This window comes from Zootoca vivipara, chromosome 15 (assembly GCF_965207765.1).
Source record: "Zootoca vivipara chromosome 15, rZooViv2.hap1.1, whole genome shotgun sequence".
Taxonomy (NCBI): domain Eukaryota; kingdom Metazoa; phylum Chordata; class Lepidosauria; order Squamata; family Lacertidae; genus Zootoca; species Zootoca vivipara.
In genome coordinates this window covers 4,578,059-4,599,765 of record NC_142598.1, presented here as the reverse complement: position 1 = coordinate 4,599,765, position 21,707 = coordinate 4,578,059, and the positions used below count along the sequence as shown (strand labels likewise).

The following is a 21,707-nucleotide window of genomic DNA, read 5'->3' as shown; positions in this document are numbered from 1 at the left end:
CCCAGAGATGCATTTTAAATAAAAGGACACATTCTACTCATGTAAAAAGACCAGGCAGGCCCCACAAATAACCCAGAGATGCATTTTAAATAAAAGGACACATTCTACTCATGTAAAAACATGCTGATTCCCGGACTGTCCGCGGGCCGGATTTAGAAGGCGATTGGGCCGCATCCAGCCCCCGGGCCTTAGTTTGGGGACCCTGACCTAGTTTAATCCCTCCCTCCAGTGAATCAACATGGCTTCTTTTGCTTTTTGTGTGCCTTGGGAGAGTACAGATCCAGAAGTAAATGTGAATGTGTTTGGAGTTGCAGCTGCACTGTAAACAAACCCAATGTGATTAAAGCCTATTATAATGGCCTAAAAAAAAATCAGGGTGTTTCTTGGGGTAAGTTTAACATAAAGCAGGCAGGGGAGGCCTCAATAACATGTAAGGATTGTGTATTAGGTGTGTTGGGGTACTAGCAAGCATGGGCAAGTCTGTTCATTTCAGTTTTGTTCATTTTCTCATTTTTCCACTCTTTGCATTTCCGTGCCAGCCTGTGATTATTATTATTTTTAAGTCTGCATGAAAGTTCATCAGCATTTTAGGGCAAAATTATCCAAATGTGCACATTTTAATATGCCGTTTTGCCTAATATAATGCATCTGCATAGGTTATTTTCACTAAATATATGCATTTTTAATGCAAACTGTACCCTAGTATATGCATTTTCTTAACTTGGCTGGGTAAGTGTATATAGGGGGAATGTGAATTGTGAAGGATGGCTGTTTTTCAATTCTTTTATGGTTTCAGAAAGTGCAAATACAGGTAAATTTGGCTTTAAATGCAACCTGAATCGCATTGCTCCTCCATCCCTGGGTATATACCAGACATTGATCCCCTCTTTTTGTATGTGGAAATGTTAAAAGGGCATGGCATGGACCACGGGTTATTTTATAGTAAGAAAGGTTTATGACTTGCCCCTTAATCCATAACATAGGCTAGCTGTAGTTACTCAGCAGAGAAGGAAGAATAGGCTTTGCCTATGCATAGGGGCACTCTCTCCAAGGCCAAACCGGCTGGGGGAACAAGGTCCCAGAGCTCAGCAGTGACCTCTACCTAAGGTGCAGATTCGCTCCGCTGCCACGAGGCAGGAGGCTTCACCAACTGCGTAAAAAATAACTTCAAAGGGTCCGGATTTAGACAGCTCCCATGGGATTAAAGGCAGAAATGCTTCTTCCCCATAATAAGGGATCATCTTGAGGGTGGGCGGGGGCGGAGCTGGAGAGAGAGACGGAAGGAGAGGGCCTGTCAACGATGGGCTGGGAATGAGAAAAGAAAGCAGAAGAATTTAAATTTTCCCTGCTCTGAAGATTATATATCATGGATGATGGGGCAGCCAGGGGGGTGCCTGGGAAGAGAGACAGGCAGACAAAGAGACCTTAAGCAAGAATTCAAGAAAAGAGCTGTGAAGAGGCGAACATAAATATGGGGGGGGCATGGATAAGATTTGGGGAGAGGGATTGCAATGGGAAGGGCACATGTGCCGCTCGACAGCAGGATTCAGCTGCTGCCTGTCAGAGAAGCGAGTTTAATGGGACTGGGCATTTCATTTCCCTGAGTGGCCCTTTGTGGGCTGCGCTGTCAAGCCTGATGGATCCAGATTGAATTAGCTGGGGATGCAGATGTGGCATTTACAGCTCTCTCTCCCCCCCCCCTTTCTTTTTGAAAGCCCCAGGGTAAGTACCACCAGACACTCCCTTCTTCGCTTAGCCTTTGTACGTTGTTTTTTTCCTTGGGAGGGGGGGAGAGAGACGCCAATTACTGCCCTCTGCCCATGGTTGAGTGACTACTAGACAATAAGATCAGCGCTGCTGCCAACTATGAGCATCTTACACCCCTGCTAAGCAATCAGTTGTGCTGCAGTGAGGAGGCTGGTCCCCCACTATCCACTAGCCCTATTTTGGCCTGGCCATTGGCAAAAAGCGCAGGAGCAGTAGAATGCTTGAGGGGCAATAGCTTCTCAGCCTGTGTGAAGACTTTTCAACTTTGCTATATTATCATTTATTACTCATTGCATTTATACCCTGGCCTTTCCTCAAAGGAGCTCATAGTTCTCCCCCTCCACCATTTTATCCTCACAACAACCCTGAGAGGTAGGTTAGACTGAGACACTGTGACTGGCCCAAGGCCTCCCAGTGAACATCATGGCCAAGTGGTGTTTCGAACCCCCATCTCCCAGGTTCCAGTCCGACACTAACCACTACACCTCTGCTATGTGCTGGTGGTGTTCCCTTTTAAGGTCTGCTCCTATTACCGTTGCTCCCAAACTTTCCCTCCCCCCCCCCACTACAGAGCAGTTGAAAATTGCTGAAGGTCTTGGCGTACCTACATACTGATTTTTCTTCCAGCTGTAATGCACCATGCTAGATTCTTAATTATACTTTTATGATTTCTTTTATTTCTTGTATATCATATTACAATTTGAATTTCAGAGAATGCAAACTGTAATACAGTAAAATACAATCAGAGAAATAAAAAGATGCAAAAAAAATACAATTAAAATCAAAATGAATATTTAATGAGATGGATGTGCCACCTCTCATCTCCAAGCACAAATGCAGAGACGCCATAGACCACCTGCATGAACCTCTGCTCTATTGCACCCAGATATCCTCACCTTGGTACCTATTACAGATGACAGGGCAATACTGTACTTTACGTGGCATATATACCAGTTTCTATAACTTCCACCAGTTAACTGTTAAAATAAACAAAATACACCGATTATTGCTCTTGTGAAAGGTGACTGTGCTGACTTTGCATACATTTAAGCTCTACTTGATGGGACGCGGGTGGCGCTGTGGTCTAAACCACAGAGCCTAGGGCTTGCCACTCAGAAGGTTGGCGGTTCAAATCCCCACAACGGGACGAGCTCCCATTTCTCGGTCCCAGCTCCTGCCCACCAAGCAGTTTGAAAGCACATCAAGTGCAAGTAGATAAATAGGTAGCGCTCCGGCGGGAAGGTAAACGGTGTGCGCTGCTCTGGTTTGCCAGAAGCGGCTTAGTCATGCTGGTCATATGACCCAGAACCTGTCTCTGGACAAACTCCCTCGGCCTACAGAGTGAGATGACCGCGCAACCCCAGAGTCGTTCGCGACTGGACCTAACAATCAGGGGTACCTTTACCTTTTAAGCTCTACTTGAATTGTGATAGACTACTTCTAATTCTAGCTTCTGCTTTCCCTCTTCCACTCCTTTGCACCCATGTGTATATATACGCCTCTCAGCTGCATTCAATGAAGTCCACGAAAGCTTATGCAGTAAACCAGTCCATTAATTTGTAGGTTGCACTAGCGCGCTTCTATTTTTTCGCCAAGGATCCCTACTAGCTGAGGTGCCCCATCCGCCTTAAAAGACACTGCTGAAGGTGGCTCTCCAACTCCTACGGGTAAAGGTAAGTGCCATATTGTATTGCCTTGAATAAAAAGAACCAAGTAATTAGAATTTATATCCCTCAACAAGTTAACAGTTGACAATGAGCCTTTGGAAGCTGCACAATCTGAAGTGGCAAACTCAGGCACACACTGATCATGTTTGTTCATAATTATTAACACAGGGGAGAAATCCAGTGTAGGCGTATGGGCATCCTTCTGTCAGCACAAGCGTCTCATATCCCCCCTCCCCCCATGCACTGTTCTGGGGTTTTCCTGAAACAATTTTTTATGGGGGTGGGAGAGAGGAGGGAAGCCCATTGTTCTAGCAGGTCCTTGCACTAGCTCCCACTAGTAGGACTTGTTAGCTGGACTTGTTAGCCCCAAGATTCCCAGCTGACTAGAGTTTATCAGGAATGAATATGCTGCTGGTCAACACTGCCCAGTTAATCCTAACTTGTGCATCCTTTGGCAGGGGGAGGAGAAACAGACCAGCTTCGCTTCCTGTTGCACCTGAAGATGGAATCACAGTCTGTGGCTCCCTATCAAGTCATGATAACTAGCCACAGCCTCAAAACCAGAGTTTGCTGTTAGATGACATATCCGATCATGTTAGGAAATGACAAACAATGACCCCAAGTTTGGAGGCGACAGGAAGAGATGCTTCATTGCACTTCCCTGGTCTGATTCTCCCAATCATGCTGGGGTTGGAGGGGAGCGAAGAGGGAATGATCAGGCCGTGTGCATGGCGAAATTAAACTAGTAACCTTTTGCCATTGTGCTACGGCAACTCTATGACTGCTCGTGCATGTTCCTATACACATGCCTTTATGTACTAGAGCTGAATCAGAGAGTCTCAGAGGAGGGGGCAGAGATCTGGAGAATGGGAAGTTTCACGAAAATGTGTGTAAACTAAAAAGGGAAGTTGGCAAAGAGAAGACAGGGAGCAGTGGTTCACCAAGAAAAAGTACTTTCAAAAATGGAACAATCCCTAGTAAATAGGTACCAATGGACTCTTGAGTTATCTGTCAACTCCTGACTGTCACTATTTTGTGGGCGGGATTCCCATCCTGTATTGGAAATGTAAGGTAAAGGTAAAGGGACCCCTGATCATTAGGTCCAGTCGTGACCGACTCTGGGGTTGCGCGCTCATCTCGCATTATTGGCCGAGGGAGCCGGCGTACAGCTTCCAGGTCATGTGGCCAGCATGACAAAGCCGCTTCTGGAGAACCAGAGCAGCACACGGAAATGCCGTTTACCTTCCCGCTGTAGCGGTACCTATTTATCTACTTGCACTTTGAGGTGCTTTCGAACTGCTAGGTTGGCAGGAGCTGGGACCAAGCAACGGGAGCTCACCCCGTCACAGGGATTCGAACCGCCGACCTTCTGATCAGCAAGCCCTAGGCTCAGTGGTTTAACCACAGCGCCACCTGGGTCCCTACATTGGAAATGTAGCTGTGTACAATTAAAGTGAATTAAAGTACTCTATTGCAAACGGATCCGCTTTTTTAAAAGACAACTTTTTGCAATTAGGGAAGTGACAGGGAAATTCATTAAAAAGTGTGGGATAATGATGGACTGACAGGAAGACAAATCCCATCACCACAATTAAAATCAGGGCAAATGCTCAATAAAAGAGCAGGCATTGTACACACCCTCCAACATTTCTCCAATGAAAATAGGAATGTCCTATTCCATAATAATTTTATGTAGATGGCTTCCAACATACAGTATATAAAATCATAACATGAAACATTAAAAAACCTCCCTATACAGGGCTGCCTTCGGATGCCTTCTAAAGGCTGTATAGTTACTTAGCTCCTTGGGCTTGGGGGGTCACACAACTCCATACCCTCCAACATTTCTCTGATGAAAATAGGGACATTCCAGGATCAAATCAGAAACCAGGACGGCTTCTGTAAATCCAGGACTGTCCCTGGAAAATAGGAACCCTTACAGCAAACATTTAAGAAGGTGCTTTCCCTGTATCAGCCTTCCCTAACCTGGGCCCCTCTTGATGTTTCGTACCACAACTCCCACCAGCCCCTGGGGTGGATCAGGCTGTCCTACATCACGGTCATGCAGACATTTTTTGACCTACATCCCTTCTCCTCCCCCCCCCTTCCCTAGTTTATTCTGGCAGTTTAAAAACTCCCCAACTCGGCAAGTCATATTGATGCTTAGGAGGCACAAAACAACCCCCCCTCCCCACAGCTACTCAGCACCCGCAGCTCCTGCTAATGAAGGCCCCTGTTGCACCCATGACTTATTCATAAAGCTGCCACCAAAACTTTCCTTTTATCTTATTGCTGCCTCCCCTCCCAGGCGCTGCTGGTTTGCCTCACTCCCACATCAAAAACACACACACACAGAGGCACCCAAGACACACACAGTCCTCTCCCCAGCATCAGACAGCCACAAATGCCTGGGGAGCCCACAAGGCATTCTTCGCTCCAGCCCCTGGGTCCTTTCCTAAACACCAGAGTCTGAAGGGTGGGGGAAATCTCAAGGCCACAAGAACTAAGAGAACTTCCTAAGAGGAAGGAGGATTGCAGACTGCTCACAACTCCAGGGGACCAAACCTACTTCGAAAGGAGCACCTTAAAAAAAATGTGCACTCAAGCTTAATGCAGGTCAGCTGCTCCTCTTCTATGCAGTTTAATGCACGTCTAGGCACACAGGGCATATCCACTCTTCCTCTTGCCCCCGCTGCTTTCCCCAGGGGAGGGGGGGACCACTGTTTAGTGCAGTGCGGTAATGGGCAACCTTTTGAGCTTAGTGTGTCAAAATTCGCCAAAAAACAGAGCATAACTCGGGTGGTGTGTCACTTCAATAAAAAAACCATAATTTCACAATATTTATACAGTAGTTTAAATAACAAAAATTTATAATTGTAATATGTAACTGTAATTAATAAACCAAAAACTAATTATTTAACCAAACCAAACCAAAAACCCCTTATTTATCACAAAGTGCCCAGAGTTGTTGAGCTTTTTGGGGGGAGCTGCTGACCAAAGTTTTGGAGGTTTTTTTGGGGGGTGCAAAAGTTGCTTTGCTTTTTTGGGGGGGAAAGAGAACAGAAATAAATGACGAATAATACCTTCGCTGGAACTAACACGCAACACCGACACAGTCTGCCAAAGCGCCAAAAAACCCAGCACAGAACGGGTTTAAAAAATGAACGTTGTTACGCCCAATCATTGTCTGCGTTTCACCACCACTGGTTTAGCGCACAGTCAGGGTTCTTCCAGATTACGATTTGTTTCAGACTACATGCTAAAGAGGTTTCCCCTTGGAAAGGGCTCAGATACCCATGTTTTCTAGGCATGACGCAGGAGGAAGCGTGGACGAGCCCAAAGTCAAAATGCTCAGAGAAGTGTGGAAGACCTGGTTCACCCTTTCCCAGCCACAATTTTCTATGTATACAAGTTGGAATAAAGTGGAGATTTTAATCTGCATAATTGCAAATACAGAAGCAGAGGGGGGTGGGTGTTGCAGAATAAGCTTCTTGTGCAAGTGAAATTGCTAGCTGATAGGCAGGGAGGGCAGGATAGACACATAAATCGCTTTTGTCTTGTTTACTTATTATAAAAAAAATAAGCAGCAGTGATGTTACTCTTCCCCCTTCAGCCATTTCTTGGGGCGGAGTGTGGTTTTAATGCACCCTTAGGTGAATAGACAACTGAACGGCTGGGTTTTGCCCCAGAACCCAGAATATTTCTAGAGAGCTGCATGTAAAAAATGGAACATCTGCCTGTCTGATCACAAGTGTGTGGGATGTGTGGGAAGGCAACCCCCTTTGACCAGCACTTCATTTATAAAAACAAGCCCATAGCTTTGTTCTGCATTTTTCTCACAGAAGCTACAACTTTACAACTGCCCAATATCTTTGGATCTTCAGTGCTGGGGTGCACAGTGCAAACTCCAACCTTGATTTAAGAAGAAATAAAGTGTGGGCTGTTGCACTAAGGCTAACTATAGCTAGTAGCAGCTGTTTTTGCCAAACCTTGCTCTGTTGACACTGCACTCTCTCCTTTCTAGCCATCAGCTTGATATAAGAATGCTCTTTGGTTTGGGCACCCAATCCTCCTCCTAGATGAATTGAAGGAGACCGGCCACAGTACAAGCAGCAGGCTGAGCAGCATTTGCTCAAATGGCACGGAGGCATGTCCAACACATTGGCTCAATGAGATGTTTATGCCCAGACAATTGAAAAACAAAGGGTTATTAGTTTAAAACAAACTAGTCCAGAAGTGTCCCCTAAAGTGTTTCCGCAATGTTTAATTCAGTGGGAAACTGAATGGGCATGGGAAGAGTTCTGAGCATCTGCTCAGAGTGGAAAGGGACCACAAGGCAGGGACAACAATGTGTGCAAACAAGACTGCAATATGCCGATGCTAGAAAGTCCTGCGCTGCTTCCATACTTGATATTTTCAGGACTGCTGGGGAATCAGCAGGTTTAGAAGACCCCAGGCCACCAGATTTGGAGAGATAAGCAGCAGCCTAACATTTTTACAACTGGAGACCTAATTTTATGGGGCTGACCTTTAATGGAAGCAGGGAATGGAATAGAAGTTCCACCAAGTTCCATAGAACTGGGGAGAGGAACAAGTGAGATTAGCCTCCCTGTTCCAAGGACTGCTGTCTGCTTGTGTGGTGCATGCTGAGCTTTGACTCAGGTAGGCCACTAGTTGCTGCTTACAGTCAGCTGGGATTGAGGGAGAACAGGGACAGGGGGGTTGGACTAGATGACCCTTGGTATCCCTTCCAACTCTACAATTCTATGATTATGATTCTATGTAGGAGTAAAAGAGTTTTTAAACTTTTGGTTGACTCTGAAAAAAAAATGGCCTTCCCCTATCTATGATTCTAAGTTTGTCTTAATTTGTCAAGGGGCAAGGCACTTTTCTTGCGGCAAACTATGTGTGAATATCACATTTGCCTTCCCAAGAACTGTGTACACATGCCCAAGAATCCCAATTGTGCAACAAAATCATGCACACAGGTATTTAAGGATGTGCACATACATTTGTGGCATGTACTGCAGTGTTTTCCAACAGCAAACAAGGGTAAAAGGTGCGGCTTCTGAAAGAAACTAAAAAATATATTATGTGGGCTGATATATTTGCTGGAATACCAACAACCTGACTGCTAAAATACAACAGCAACACACACACACAAAATTTATTCCATGTGAAAAAGAGCCAGTATTAGCTTGAGCTTGGGGTGCAATTCAAAAGAGAAAGAAATATTGATCAGAGGGATTGGTCCTGTAGACAGATGGACAGAGGACCGTCCTGTGGGTGCTGCAAAGACCAAACTATCCTTGTATCAAAGTGAAATGCAAGTGTTTGAACCCAGGATTCTTCTCTTGGGACACACACACACACACACACACACACACACACGGCCGCCGATCCTCACATGACAACAAGAGGAACATTTTTCCACGCTTTTATTTAGCAAAAGAAAAATTAATTATAAAATGAACCAATAAAAAGCCCATGCAGCTGCAGGGAGATTTCCCCCACCCCAACTCCTTAACCCCAGTGAGGGATTTAAAAGTGTAGTTTTCTTTTATTTTTGGGGAGGAGTGGAGGACCGGTTCCCTCCAGGCTGCAGTGCAAATATTTACACAGACTCGAAGGATGCGGATTGGGTGGGTGGGTGGGGGAATGGAGGACTTTTTACACTGAAATCTCTACACCCAGGGAATGGAATCATTTACAGCCAATAATCTTAACGAGATGCAATAATAAATTAATGAGTAAGGCACTGCACCCGGAGAGGGCACAACAGGTGGGGTGGGGGTGGTCAGGTAAGGATTAAAAATATCTGATTGCCATGGTTACCAAAAAACAGAACAAGGGCAAATTCCACCAGCTACCAACAAGGAGTGGGGGACTAGGGAATGGTCTGGATGATTAAGGGGAGGGTCCACAAACATTTGGGGTGAGGGATCTCCATTTAGCTGCCAGCTTGAGGGGGGCATTATCTGGCTGCACCCCAACCTTATTCTTCACTCTGAGTTGCTCCTCCCAATTCAGATGCTGAGGAAAGGGTGCTGGTTATTGCTTCCGGGCTGAAGGTAGGGAGGGGGTGGGCACCACAGCCTTTTTCTGAAACCCCCAAGATTTCAGCCTTACAGGGCAAGAGGTCACATGTCTCTTGTCAACAGGGAGGTTAAAAATGTCAAGTCTGTCACCCTTGGGGGGCCACAAGTCAAGGCTGGAGGTAGAGTCCTTTTTTTCTGATACGTCTATCCTGGATGCGTGCCCCCCCCTTTGCCCACTCTCCCTCCCCCCATCACTCTCAGCTATTTCCAGAAACGAGAGTGATGACTTGTTCAAGCTTCAGCCTCAATTTGTGTTTTCGGCAGGCGGCATCACGTTCCAGCGCTGTCAGGATCTGATGGGTGGACAGGCAATGGGGTTGGGAAAACATGAGGGTCCGGAATAAAGGAAGGGAAAGAGAAAGGTGAAAAAAAAGGTCAGGAGGGACTAAGCCCCAAACTTCCAGGAGCAAAACGGGAATAAGAGATGGGCCCTAGGATGGAGAAGTACCTGGTAAAACTGGGAAAGGGGCAGGAGATAAAGAGAAAGGCTTATGGGGGTCTGTCCTGTCACCTGGAGTCAGGCAATAGTTTTGAATCAGAGATTGCCAACGGCGTTCGCATGGGAAGGGCTACGGCTAGAGCACCTGGCTTGCATGCAGAAGGTCTAAGGTTCGATCCTTGGCATCTCTAGGTAGGGCTGGTAAATATCCGCTAAAACATTGCAATGCACCAGAGTGTTTGCTCTTCCTCAGGCATCCCCAAACTTCGGCCCTCCAGATGTTTTGGACTACGATTCCCATCATCCCTGACCACTGGTCCTGTTAGCTAGGGATCATGGGAGTTGCAGGCCAAAACATCTGGAGGGCCGCAGTTTGGGGATGCCTGCTCTTCCTGCTCAGTTGCTGTGAGCACTTGCTCAGTCCCTCACCTTGGAATGTGTCCCCTTTAACATGGACACATTTTGTGGGATGCCAGGATTGAACACCCCCCCATCCACTCCAAACAGAGGAGAGGGGTGAAGAGCTTCTCTCTATGAGCGAGTGCAGCGGTGACCAACGTAGGAGACTTTCCCCCACTGATGGGAGGGCATGCCCATGCTATTTTGTGGTTGTTTCTTTTTCCTATGTGGCCGCCATGTTTTGCTGTGCCACCCCCCAACAGCAGCTCAGAATTCCAGTTGTGCTTAGTGGCTCAAAATAGTTGGCGACCCATGTTTCAAAGAGTCTCATGACGCACTTTCAGAGACACAGTTCTTTTGTCCTGCCCACTGCCACTTCTGGTTTCTGAAATAAGGTGTGGGACACCCATGGCCTGTCCAGATGTTGTTGGATTCCAACTCCAGTCTTCTGGAACCACTGGCCACGCTGACAGGGTCTGATGGGACCTGGGGTCCACCTACATCTGGAGGGCGTACAGGTTCCCTATCCCTCTCATACACTGCCCCTTGGCTATTGAGATGTAGGGTGTTGAGGGCTAAACAGAAGGGTACAGGATAACTGATGAGGCGGCAAACAGTGGTGCCTTAACTTATTATGGTACCTTAAATTCCTCCCCATGACAAATTTTATTACAGAGGATCTACAGTATGGTCCAAATTAGGCTCTATCCTCATCAGATTTATAGCATAGCTGAATAACAGGTTGAAAACGGTGTGAGAAAATTGGTGTGTGTGTGAGAGAGAGACACAAACAGGAAGGAAAGAGTTGGGGTGGAGCCTCACCTCATCACGGTACCTCCCCACGTAGCTGTAGAGCTCCCCCAGTGCACCCAGGGTGTTAAATTCGCCTGCGTGCTGCCGCGATTGCTCCACTAGATAGGCATCCATGTCTTGGTCACTGATGGAAGCCATCTTGGTGATATCCCGATAGTACCTGATAAACATATGCATGGAGAGAAGATTGATCAACCCTCCCATGTCAGCAGAGGACTTCCACACAAACCAAAGCGAATAAACGTGCATGTTTAATGCATTGCAGTCCCTTCCTTCTATTAATGGAAGCTATAAATGAAGGCTCCAGATTTTGCCACGTTGAATACAGAGCCATATGGCTCCTCCAGATGACCTAATTAATTAATTAGTTTTATAACCCACTTTTCCTTCTATAGGAGCCAAGGGAGGTATTTACTGAGCATTCATCCCGATTTGCTTGCACAAACCTTACATGGTGATTAGGCTGCATCTGGTGATTATTGAGAATTTGTTCTTACTTGAGTATTTGTGTTTCCCTGCCACTTTCCAAATGGCAAAAATGTTTGGGGTTTTTGTTAGAATTGTATTTGTTGCACCAGGATGACAGAGCCCTTTAATCCACTTTAATTGTGCAAATTTAAAAGTTTTGGTACGTATTTGAACCTCTTATGCCGAATATTGACAGCATTGAGGCACTGACAACTACATAACCCCAGTTTTATCATGGCTTATATGGAGCAACAGATAACCTTCAAAGCATGAGCTGTGTTCACCTCAACACTGAAGGAACCCATGTGTGGAGGTCAAACTCTGGCTTGGGAGAAGCTGTAGCTCTGCAGCAGAGCGTATGTGCTTTTCACACAGAAGGGCACAGGATTAATTCCAGGCATCTCCAGCTAAAAGGATTTGCTAGCAGGTGATTAGAAACACATCCTGGTGAAATGATTAACAGGTGGGTGTGATTTGGGGGAAATGTGCTTGCGGCCAAGACTATCCTTCAGTCTAGAGGTTGCCTGCACCTGTCTTAGAAGAACAGGTCTTTGCTTCCTCCAGGAGCACCCTCCTTTGCCTAGTCAAGATGAATCAGCTACGGTGGTAACCTCTGGTTAAGAACTTAATTCATTCTGGAGGTCCGTTCTTAACCTGAAACTGTTCTTAACCTGAGGTGCACTTTAGCTAACGGGGCATCCTGCTGCCGCCGCACAATTTCTGTTCTCATCCTGAAGTAAAGTTCTTAACCCGAGGTACTATTTCTGGGTTAGTGGAGTCTGTAACCCAGGGGTCAGCAAACTTTTTCAGCAGGGGGCTGGTCCACTCTCCCTCAGACCTTGTGGGGGGCCGGACTATATTGGGGGGGGGGGAATGAACGAATTCCTATGCCCCACAAATAACCCAGAGATGCATTTTAAATAAAAGGACACATTCTACTCATGTCAAAACATGCTGATTCCTGGACCGTTGCGGGCCGGATTTAGAAGGCAATTGGGCCGCATCCGGCCCCCGGGCCTTAGTTTGGGGACCCTGCTGTAACCTGAAGCACCTGTAACCCGAGGTACCACTGTACTTCTTTAAGGTGACTGGCAATAGATTAGGGAGGTCACTTTAGAGACAGAAGCGGCAGACTCACTACACTAGCTTCATTGCAGACCACTTTTGTTTATCAAGGGAGGCAGTGTGGCAATCAGTCTGGTGCAAACACACCGGTAAGAGGGCTGAATTGATTCTGCCAGTGCTTTTGCACCACACTGCCCTCCCCCAGCCTCCCCCCACCTCACTGGTAAGCAACAGCAACCCACCTTCAGGAAGCTAGCACAGCAGCTCTGCCCCATCCAGCGTGCCACTGGTGTGTGTGGAACAGCAGCCGTGGCGATTCCTCCTTTCCAAAGATGCTAAGAGAGGCCAAAGGAACAGTCTTCCCACCCTCAAAGACTCCTGCCCTTCATGACTTGTCCTGAACTCGTGGAAAGCCACAGCATTCCTCTTCCCAACCTGTTTGAGGATGGCCCTCATCCAAGCACCCCCTCATTCAAGGAACCAAGTTTCAGGCAGGATTTCGTTATCCTCATACAGTAAAGAGCTACCAACATTATAAAGCCATGGGATGATTTGCTAAAGTCAACCCCACCTCTGCCAATTGTAGAGGCAACACAGACTTAGCCTACCACGACTTAACACAACCCCTCTCCGTAGCTCACCTTTCCACCCAGCCTTTGTAGACAGGGATGTCCTTGGCATAGAGCAGCTTTGTTGAAGGGGAGTCCTTGCCCAGGCGGTGCTCAGAGGTGGAGCACGAGTCCATGAAGGTCTGGGCCACCACAGAGAGGCAAGCATCTGTAATGCTGCTTTTGTGGATATCAAAAACAAATTGTGGGTTCTTGATGACGTTCACCCAAAACCTCAAAGGCAGGCTGCAGTGGAAGGAAGGAAGGAAGGAAGAAAGACTGTCACACATGAGAGGCAAAGGGTTAGACAGGGATAGGGCAGTGGCGGTGAGGAAATTACAGAGGTTGAAGCTCAATACTCATGTTTTGTTGAGGGTTTTTCATTTGTTTGTTTTGATATGCTGGGAAAACACAGAGATCAAAGCCAATGGGTTGTATCCTGAGTGGTGCTACATGAAAGCTCTAACAGTGCAAGGATTTCTGCTTGCACAACAGAACATTCACCACTGGACCCAAATTGGTCTACGGGTTTCCTCAAACCTCTGGAGCAATTTTGGGACAGTGTAGGGTGCAGGGGCGCTCCACTGTTACCTCTTGTGCAAATGGAGCAAGTGAACTGGATACTGCCCCTTTAAAGGACTCTTAAGCCAGTTTCCTGGAGACAGCACTTCCTTGTTTGGCTGTGCTCCACGAAGGTAACATCCCATAGCTGAGAGTCATCATGGTCTTCCTCCATCCCGGTCAAGGGTGCTCCCCAGCCAAAGGAATGCACATGCCAGAGAATTAGCTCTTTGTTGTCAAAGGTAGCAGTCATTTCTACAGCTCTGTAGAATAAATACGCACACCAGTCTAGCATCTAGGCAGCCTTTCCCAGGTCCATGCTCTAGGGAGCAGCTGCAGCAATGGGGGACCGCTCCCCCTCCACCCATTTATGTACCGTCCCCTGACAGGCTGTGCAAATGTAGCTGGAGACTATGTCTGCATGGAAACTTCCTCTGCTGCTTAAATTATCTTCTGGTTCTAGGAGATGGTGGTGCGGGGGAGGGGGGGAAGCACCCGGCCCTTCACTTGCCTGGCCTGCCTCTTCCTCCTCTTCCTCCAGCTCTGAAGCTTCCCCTACCTCTGATTCTTGCCTCCTGGCTGGTACAGGTCTCCACAAACCACTGACACCCCCGAGCCACACTCCACCCCCCGTTCCTTTGGTGCACACTTATCAGTGTCCTGCCAGTCCCTGACAATCCCTGAAGTAGAGGAATGGGGGATTAGCAAAGTCCTTGGGGTCATGGGAGGTGGGGGAGAGTTGGCTGGCATCAAACACTTAGGGGTCATGAGCACTGGATTCCTTGGGGCAAAAATTTCTTCCTAAAGAAATTTTTTTCAATCAAGGTAGGGTAGGACAGAGCCTGGAGAAATGAATGGCTGAAGGCTGGCCAAGAGCAGAGCCCAACAGCAAGGAGCCCCAAGTCCCAAGCACAGCATCTGGAGGGAAAAACCAGGGTGAGGAGAAGAAAAATACACAAAGCCAATCTGGTAGTAGCTGTGCAAAGATTCCTTAGGGCTAAAAAATATTTTCCCGTCTGCTTAAATATGATATGCCAGCTGTCAGTTACCCACAGCCAGGATAGGCACATCGGCTGCCGGCTCCCTACCATTACCGACAAGTGGGAAACACTGGCCAGTGAGGGCTCCAACTGGAGAATAGCCTCTGCCAAAGGTGTCATGGGCTTTGAAGAAGCAGAAACTCAGGAAGAAAGAGAAAAATGAGCTAAGAGGAAGGCACATTTGGCAAATCCTCAACATGATTAACGCCCGCTGGGAAACCTATGTCCCCACTGTGGAAGGACGTGCGGATCCAGAATTGGCCTCCACAGTCACTTACGGACTCACTGTTAAGACAATATTCATGGAATGCAAGCTTACTTGTCCACAAGTGATCACCAAAGAAGAAGAAGAATTACTTTAGTGGCTGGTGGCCAAAGGGCCAAAGCCTCCTGGCCAAAAGGGCCAAAGCCAAAGGTCTCGGTCTCACCAGTTGCTTTTCCAGGTATGTCGCACATCAGCGTCCCCAATCTGCCTTCGCTCTGCCTGCTCGTCCAGGAAGTCAAACATGTATTTGATGGGCAGGGGGAGTGCACTGGCCCGGTGTGCTGTGCTGAACACAGTCTCAAACAGGTCGTCTACAAACTTCTGCAATGTGCCCTGAAGAAGCAGAAGAGAAAAATTTCTGGAAAACATATTTTGGGATGGATGGAGAGAACAATTGCCAATATTTGGAGATCATGGGCAGCACTCCTACGGAAAATAGCATCGTCCTTCCATCTTGCCTCTGTATACATAATATTCACAAGGACATCCAATCTCTTTTGTTTCCCTAAATATTCTGCTCCAGACACTGTCCCTGATTTTCTTGAACTCTCCTGTGTGGTGTAGTGGTTAAGAGCGGTAGACTCGTAATCTGGTGAACCGGGTTCCGTCTCCGCTCCTCCACATGCAGCTGCTAGGTGATCTTGGGCTAGTCACACTTCTCTGAAGTCTCTTGGCCCCACTCACCTCACAGAGTGTTTGTTGTGGGGGAGGAAGGGAAAGGAGAATGTCAGCCGCTTTGAGACTCCTTCGGGTAGTGATAAAGCGGGATATCAAATCCAAACTCCTCTTCTTCTCTTCTTCCTGTTGTAGTAGCCTTCCAAATCATCTCTGCCATAGTATTCTTGATTTGGGACACAGTCTCAAATAAGGGCACATCTACACTTCATTGTAGGCCAGTTTTACACATGAGTTTAAATGGTTGCCGCTTCTCCTGAGGGGACCATTCAATTGGCAGCTTGACACCAACCTCATTTGCAGAATGGATAAGCCTTAAGAGATACAGGCGACGACCATTTCACGCCAGGGTTCTGCTCCCAGCTCCCATGTGCCGAGCCCCATTCTGTCCCCACCCCACTCCACCCCCGTTCTTCCCTTTTCTGGGTCCAAAAGGACCCACGCCTCAGCAATCGTGCGTCATGTAGATGCACCTAAAATGGTTGCTGCCTGTATTCGAAAGACTGTGCAAGGCAACTACTATTATAATGTGAGCAGATGATGTATTGCTGAGACAGTCATTGCTAGGAGGGAATTATTATTTGCCTCTTTCTGTTCTTCATTCTGAGTAATTGTTTTTTTTTTTGTTGCAACCTGTAACAAAATCTGAATGAAAATATTTTTAAAATAAAAATTATGGAAGCAGACATGCAGAGCTGAAGGGAGGCACCCTCTGCCCTCTAACACAAGCCAGGGGAACAAGGGTCACTTGGAGGTTGAACCTTGATTCCCAGGAAAAACATCAGGACAAAGGAGAGGTAACGGCCCCATCCATTGGCCAGCGAAGAAGCAGCTGCTCCAGTGCTTTTCTCTTCCCTCCTCATTCCTTTTCCTTTTGTATCTATTAAATTGTGAGCCTGCAGCCAGCGACTCTCTTATCTTTTAACATAGGTATAACTTATGGAAATCTTGGGCATCATGTTTATTTTTTATTATAAATACTGGGTACTGATCGCCAGTTTTAAAAGGAACCTGTACATAATATTACTACCACTTAGAAATTTTGATAATTAAGTGGTCTATAAATCATGTTAATTAAATTACAACTGGCATTTGTATTTGTACTGTATCTCAATAATCCCTGTAATAACTCTGTAAAGTTATCCCCATTTTGCAGATGTAAGGACAGTGACTTACCTTCCACCATTAAATAAATTCATGGTGGAGACAAGATTTGAACTGAGGACCTCCTGGATAAGTGTTTCTTATTACCATAAAAAAGATCAACACCCCACTCCCTTTCAAAGGAAACCAGAGCAATGAAATTAAATTACAGGAATAAAACCATATCAGCACACTCTTAGCCACTACACCAGAGCACCACCACAAAATGCTACTAAATGTATTACAGTCAAATACTGGATTAAAGTAACATGATTAGACAGATAGCAGAAAAGTAGAATACAAACAAAAACCACATGCGTACGCACACCACATTACACAAACAATCTCGCACAATTCAGACTGCAAATGACACATTCTCTGCATTCCTTCCTCACTGTCCGGTAATGTTTTGGTGACAGTGGCATCACATGCTATGTCCATAAAGTATCTGAGCTGTGCTTAGATGTCAGTTGGCAGACACTGGAAGCGGCAGCGAGTTAGCCACAAGGCCCAGGCCAGAGGCAGCAACAATCACACCCCTGGAATCCGGACAGGCTGTGGTTTAAAGCATGCCCTGCCCCAGGAGATGAGTTCAGACCACCTCTGTGAAGGGTTGACCGGTGTCAGAACACAGGAAGCTGCCTTGTACAGAGTCAGACTAAGGATCCATCTAGCTCAGTATTGTTTACACTAACTGGCAGCAGCTCTCCAAGTTTCCAGTCCTACATGGAGATGCCAGTGGGGACTGAACCTGGGACCTTTCGTATGCAAAGCAGAGGCTGTGCCACTAAGCTACAGTCCTTTTCCAAGCTAAACAAGGACAGAAACATGAAGAGGGCTGCGGGGAAATGTCTCTTCCAAGACAGTGTAGGATCTACAAAATTTGCCCTAGGAGGCAAAATCCGCACTGCTGGCTTCTGTAGAAAGGTCGGCCCTCCTTGTCTGCCCCAGGAAGAGGAACGCAAGGAGCTGTGGCAGCAGCAGCCAGGGAAGGACAAAGGGAGAAACTCTCCTTGTGTCATCCTCCTCCTCTTAGAAGAAGTGGGTAAGCTGCAACTAGCCATAGCACAGCTGCCCCTCAAGCACACACTCAGTGACTCCTTGCATTCCTGGCTACGTTTCACTTATTGGAAGAGGTGGATGGTTGGAATGCAAGGACTCACCAAGCAAGTGCCTGGATGACTGTTTTGTGGGCCCCCTGTACCTGCTGCCTGGAGCACGTGCCCCCTCTCGCCTCACTCTTACCCTGGGCCCGCTCCAATAGGGTTTTGTTGAAGGCTAGAACTACAGAGATCTGTAGGTTATATAATGAAAGGTTGGAAGAAGAACCTCAATGCGTTTCATCTACCGAAGAGAAAATACCAACAAGGCAGAGGGAAATAAGTGTGATAATTCTTCAATTATTAAAAAGGATATCAGGGAGAACTTTGATGAGGGCAAGCAGCAATGAGGTTATTTTAAAACAATAACAGGAACAGGAAGTCACTTTTAGGTTAAGCATGAAAAAAAAAACTTTTCCCTGATAGTTTTCAAGGAAAAATGTCTGTCATTGATTGATTTACAGATTGGTGCAGAATCTTCTGCCTGCCTGGGTTTAGGGCAAGGAGCTTTTAAAACTAGCCAATCCCCCATTTCAGTGATTCAGTTCCTTTCCTGACATACCTTGGTGGCAAGGAGCCTCGTGAGGTAGATCTCAGACACCATCTTGCTCCCTCGTTCCCCTTCCTTAGGATCTCCAAGATGCTCGTGGTTCTTGACTAAATGCCAGAGACGGGTACCCGAATCTTGGTCCGGAGTGAGGATGGGGGCTCGTGAGCGCAAGCTCTCTGGACTGCTAGAGGTGCGGAGCAAGCTCTCTGTGGAAGATGGGGGTGGGACGAGCAAGAACCTCTTATGAGCTTTGCCCATGTCAGCCCTCAAGACCAACCCTCAAGAGCCTATTCACCACCTGTCAATCTTTGCTCTACACCAGAAGCTCACCTGAAGGACAGGTTTTAATTTATTCAGCCTTGAAGAGTGCCTGCACACAAACAGGCACTGGTGACACCAAAAACCACCAGCCTCCATAGGCCAAATGAACCACTCCCCGTTCCCCTCCAACCACAAAGCCACAGAGTGGGAGTGGCAGTAAAATTACATGCATTCCAGGCTTGGAATAGAAAACATAATTACAGCCAGGCCAGGGTGGTGCTGGAAGAAAGCTTAGGGATAAGAAGTTTGGACGTGGCAATAGCCCTCCTTCAAAGGCCACCTGGCTTAGGTGATAATAGGGCAAGCAACAAAAGGCCAGAAGGTTGCAGTGTCACACAGTAAGAACGGACACTTCACTTGTGAAGGACAAATCTTCTTATGCTCCAGTTCACACTGTATACAGCAAGGAACCAGATCACATGGATGGACAACAGAAAAATGCTGCCCGCAAAAGGTTGCGTTCTCAGCTTAGGAGGGCTCAGGTGAAACGCTGACAGATGGCACTGCAAAAGAGCCAACAGGTCAGGAAAGAGTCAGTCTATGGACTCTGAGAACAAGGCCAAGGACACAGCACCCCTGTGTGCATTAATTCCAGCCTCGTGGACCTGTGCACGTGCTGTGATTCAGCAGGAATGAAGAGGAAGCACAAAACAGGCAACACAATGTGCAGAATTCAGCATCAGCTTTTAATAATAATGATATTGAGCAAGTGTGGCTGAATAAGAGTTCCAGTGATTGAGAGCAGTGATTAAACCCGGCTTTCTCAAACTCGGCCCTCCAGATGTTTTTGGCCTACAACTCCCATGATCTCTAGCTAGCAGGACCAGTGGTTAGGGATGCTGGGAATTGAAGTCTCAAAACATCTGGAGGGCCGAGGTTGAGGAAGTCTGGACTAAACCCATGGCTAACAATGAGAAATTATGAAAAATTATGAAAAATGTAAATTTGCATAAATTATATAGACTGAAGAATCCAAAATATGGATTGTCTGAGCACAGAATTAATTTGGGGGGGGGGAGCGGGGGTGGGACAGGAGGTTAAAGTTTCTTGTGTAGTGTGTACAGAAGGAGGGAAGATGCATTTTCATCCTCTCAAACTTTAGTGGCAATGGGAGGGGGGAGAGCTGAATTCGACTCCACAGCCACCCAAAAAATGCAGCATAACTTTGCACAACACTGTGTTACCTTGTCAAAGAGAGAAAGGCAGGAGCCATTGGTCACTTAGTGCAGCCAAGCATTAGAGGTAATGGGGAGTGTTCACCAGGATGTGTCATTCCTTACCATAGCGGCTCAGCGAGTGGGTGAAAGTGAAAGAGCTGGCTATATTGTAGCCCGACGCCTGCCTAGGAACCAGCGCCACTGCAGAGCCATCTGCTACCTGCACATTGAATGGCAGGGGTGGCAGGGGTGGGACAGGTAAAGATGGGGTTAAAAGAGGGGGAAGAGAACAAAAAGACACATAATAATAATAATAATAATAATAATAATAATAATAATAATAATAATACCACATTTACAATTTTCAATGCATTTTGCCTGCATTATCTTAGTAACAGCCTTGTAAAGTAGGCCAATATTATTACAGTGGTACCTCGGTTCCGGAAGTCTGTTCATAAACTGAAGCGTTCATAAACTGAAGTGAACTTTCCTATTGAAAGTAATGGAAAGTGGATTAATCCGTTCCAGACGGGTCCGCAGAGTACTCAACCTGAAGCGTACTTAACCCGAAGCATGGGTGTAATTGGTTCTGGAAGTCTGTTCATAAACTGAAGCGTTCATAAACTGAAGCAAACTTTCCCATTGAAAGTAATGGAAAGTGAATTAATTCGTTCCAGATGGGTCTGCGGCGTTTGTAAACCGAAAATTAATAAACCGAGGTGTTCATAAACCGAGGTTCCACTGTATTATATGGAAGTGTGTGCAAGCATATGTGTTTGTGAACCTGAGAGAAGAGTGGCTTGGCTTAAGTGGCCAACATAGTGAATTCATGATGGAGACGAGATTTGAACAAGGATCTTCCTGCCTTGAAGTCTTAAGCCATTATGCTACTACTGAATCAGCTTCTTTCTACCTCAGCACACAAGAGGAGAGCTAGGATAATCCCCCAGTTTGTCACTGAAGCTTCCAAATAGTACGGAGGATAACACCTCGAGTTGTATTCTTGAGGTAATCCAGTGTTCTATGCTTGGTCGAGGCACTCACATGCACGGCCCCCTCTTCCACCCCCCTTGCAACCTACTCTATTCCACTCCTCAAATCCTCCATGGCGTGCAAAGCATGATTTATTTCCTGATTCCTGCCGGAAATATTCCTATGGAATGTAGAAAAGCCTTCACACCTTGTACTGCTTGGAAGCTGCTTGCTCCCAAACACTACCGCGCTTTCCCATTTCCCCCAGGCTATGGTAAACCTATTAGGAATCCAGGGTAGTTCACCTGGCCCTGAGCTGGGTGGAGGGGAAACCAGTTACCTGATAATGCCCAAGTGTATTGAGCCGTTTCCAGTCTCCTTCAATCTTGCTTGTGGCATCCTCATCCTGCAGAATGGTTCGCCCCCCACTGCCTTGACACCATTCTGGGGTGAAAAAGAAGGTCAATGAGGAGAGAGCTGGCTTGGTATTCTCTCTCCCAGGCTCCCCCCCTATTTTGTTACAACTTAAGCCAGGGATGGGGAGCTTGTGGCCCTCCAGATGTTGTTGTTCCTGAAATTCCCATCAGCCCCAGTCAGCA

At 46.8% G+C, this 21,707-nt stretch overlaps 1 protein-coding gene across 6 annotated transcripts in view; it reads right to left on the bottom strand.

Moving 5' to 3' along the window:
• Positions 1-8,855: 8,855 nt before the first annotated feature.
• PLXNA3 (plexin A3) overlaps positions 8,856-21,707 on the bottom strand; it is a 72,606-nt gene continuing 59,754 nt past the window's right edge. For 4 of the 6 annotated variants that reach the window (XM_035140301.3, XM_035140302.3, XM_088658693.1 and 1 more), the window contains exons 26-32: positions 21,449-21,552; positions 20,260-20,356; positions 18,671-18,864; positions 15,354-15,523; positions 13,358-13,570; positions 11,193-11,343; positions 8,856-9,825 (exon numbers count right to left, since the gene is read on the bottom strand). In XM_035140301.3, the coding sequence (XP_034996192.2) occupies positions 9,730-9,825; positions 11,193-11,343; positions 13,358-13,570; positions 15,354-15,523; positions 18,671-18,864; positions 20,260-20,356; positions 21,449-21,552 (1,025 nt within the window). In that variant the 3' untranslated portion in view covers positions 8,856-9,729. The remainder of the gene's footprint in view (positions 9,826-11,192; positions 11,344-13,357; positions 13,571-15,353; positions 15,524-18,670; positions 18,865-20,259; positions 20,357-21,448; positions 21,553-21,707) is intronic. The other 2 variants (XR_015947294.1, XR_015947295.1) reach the window with 1 other exon arrangement.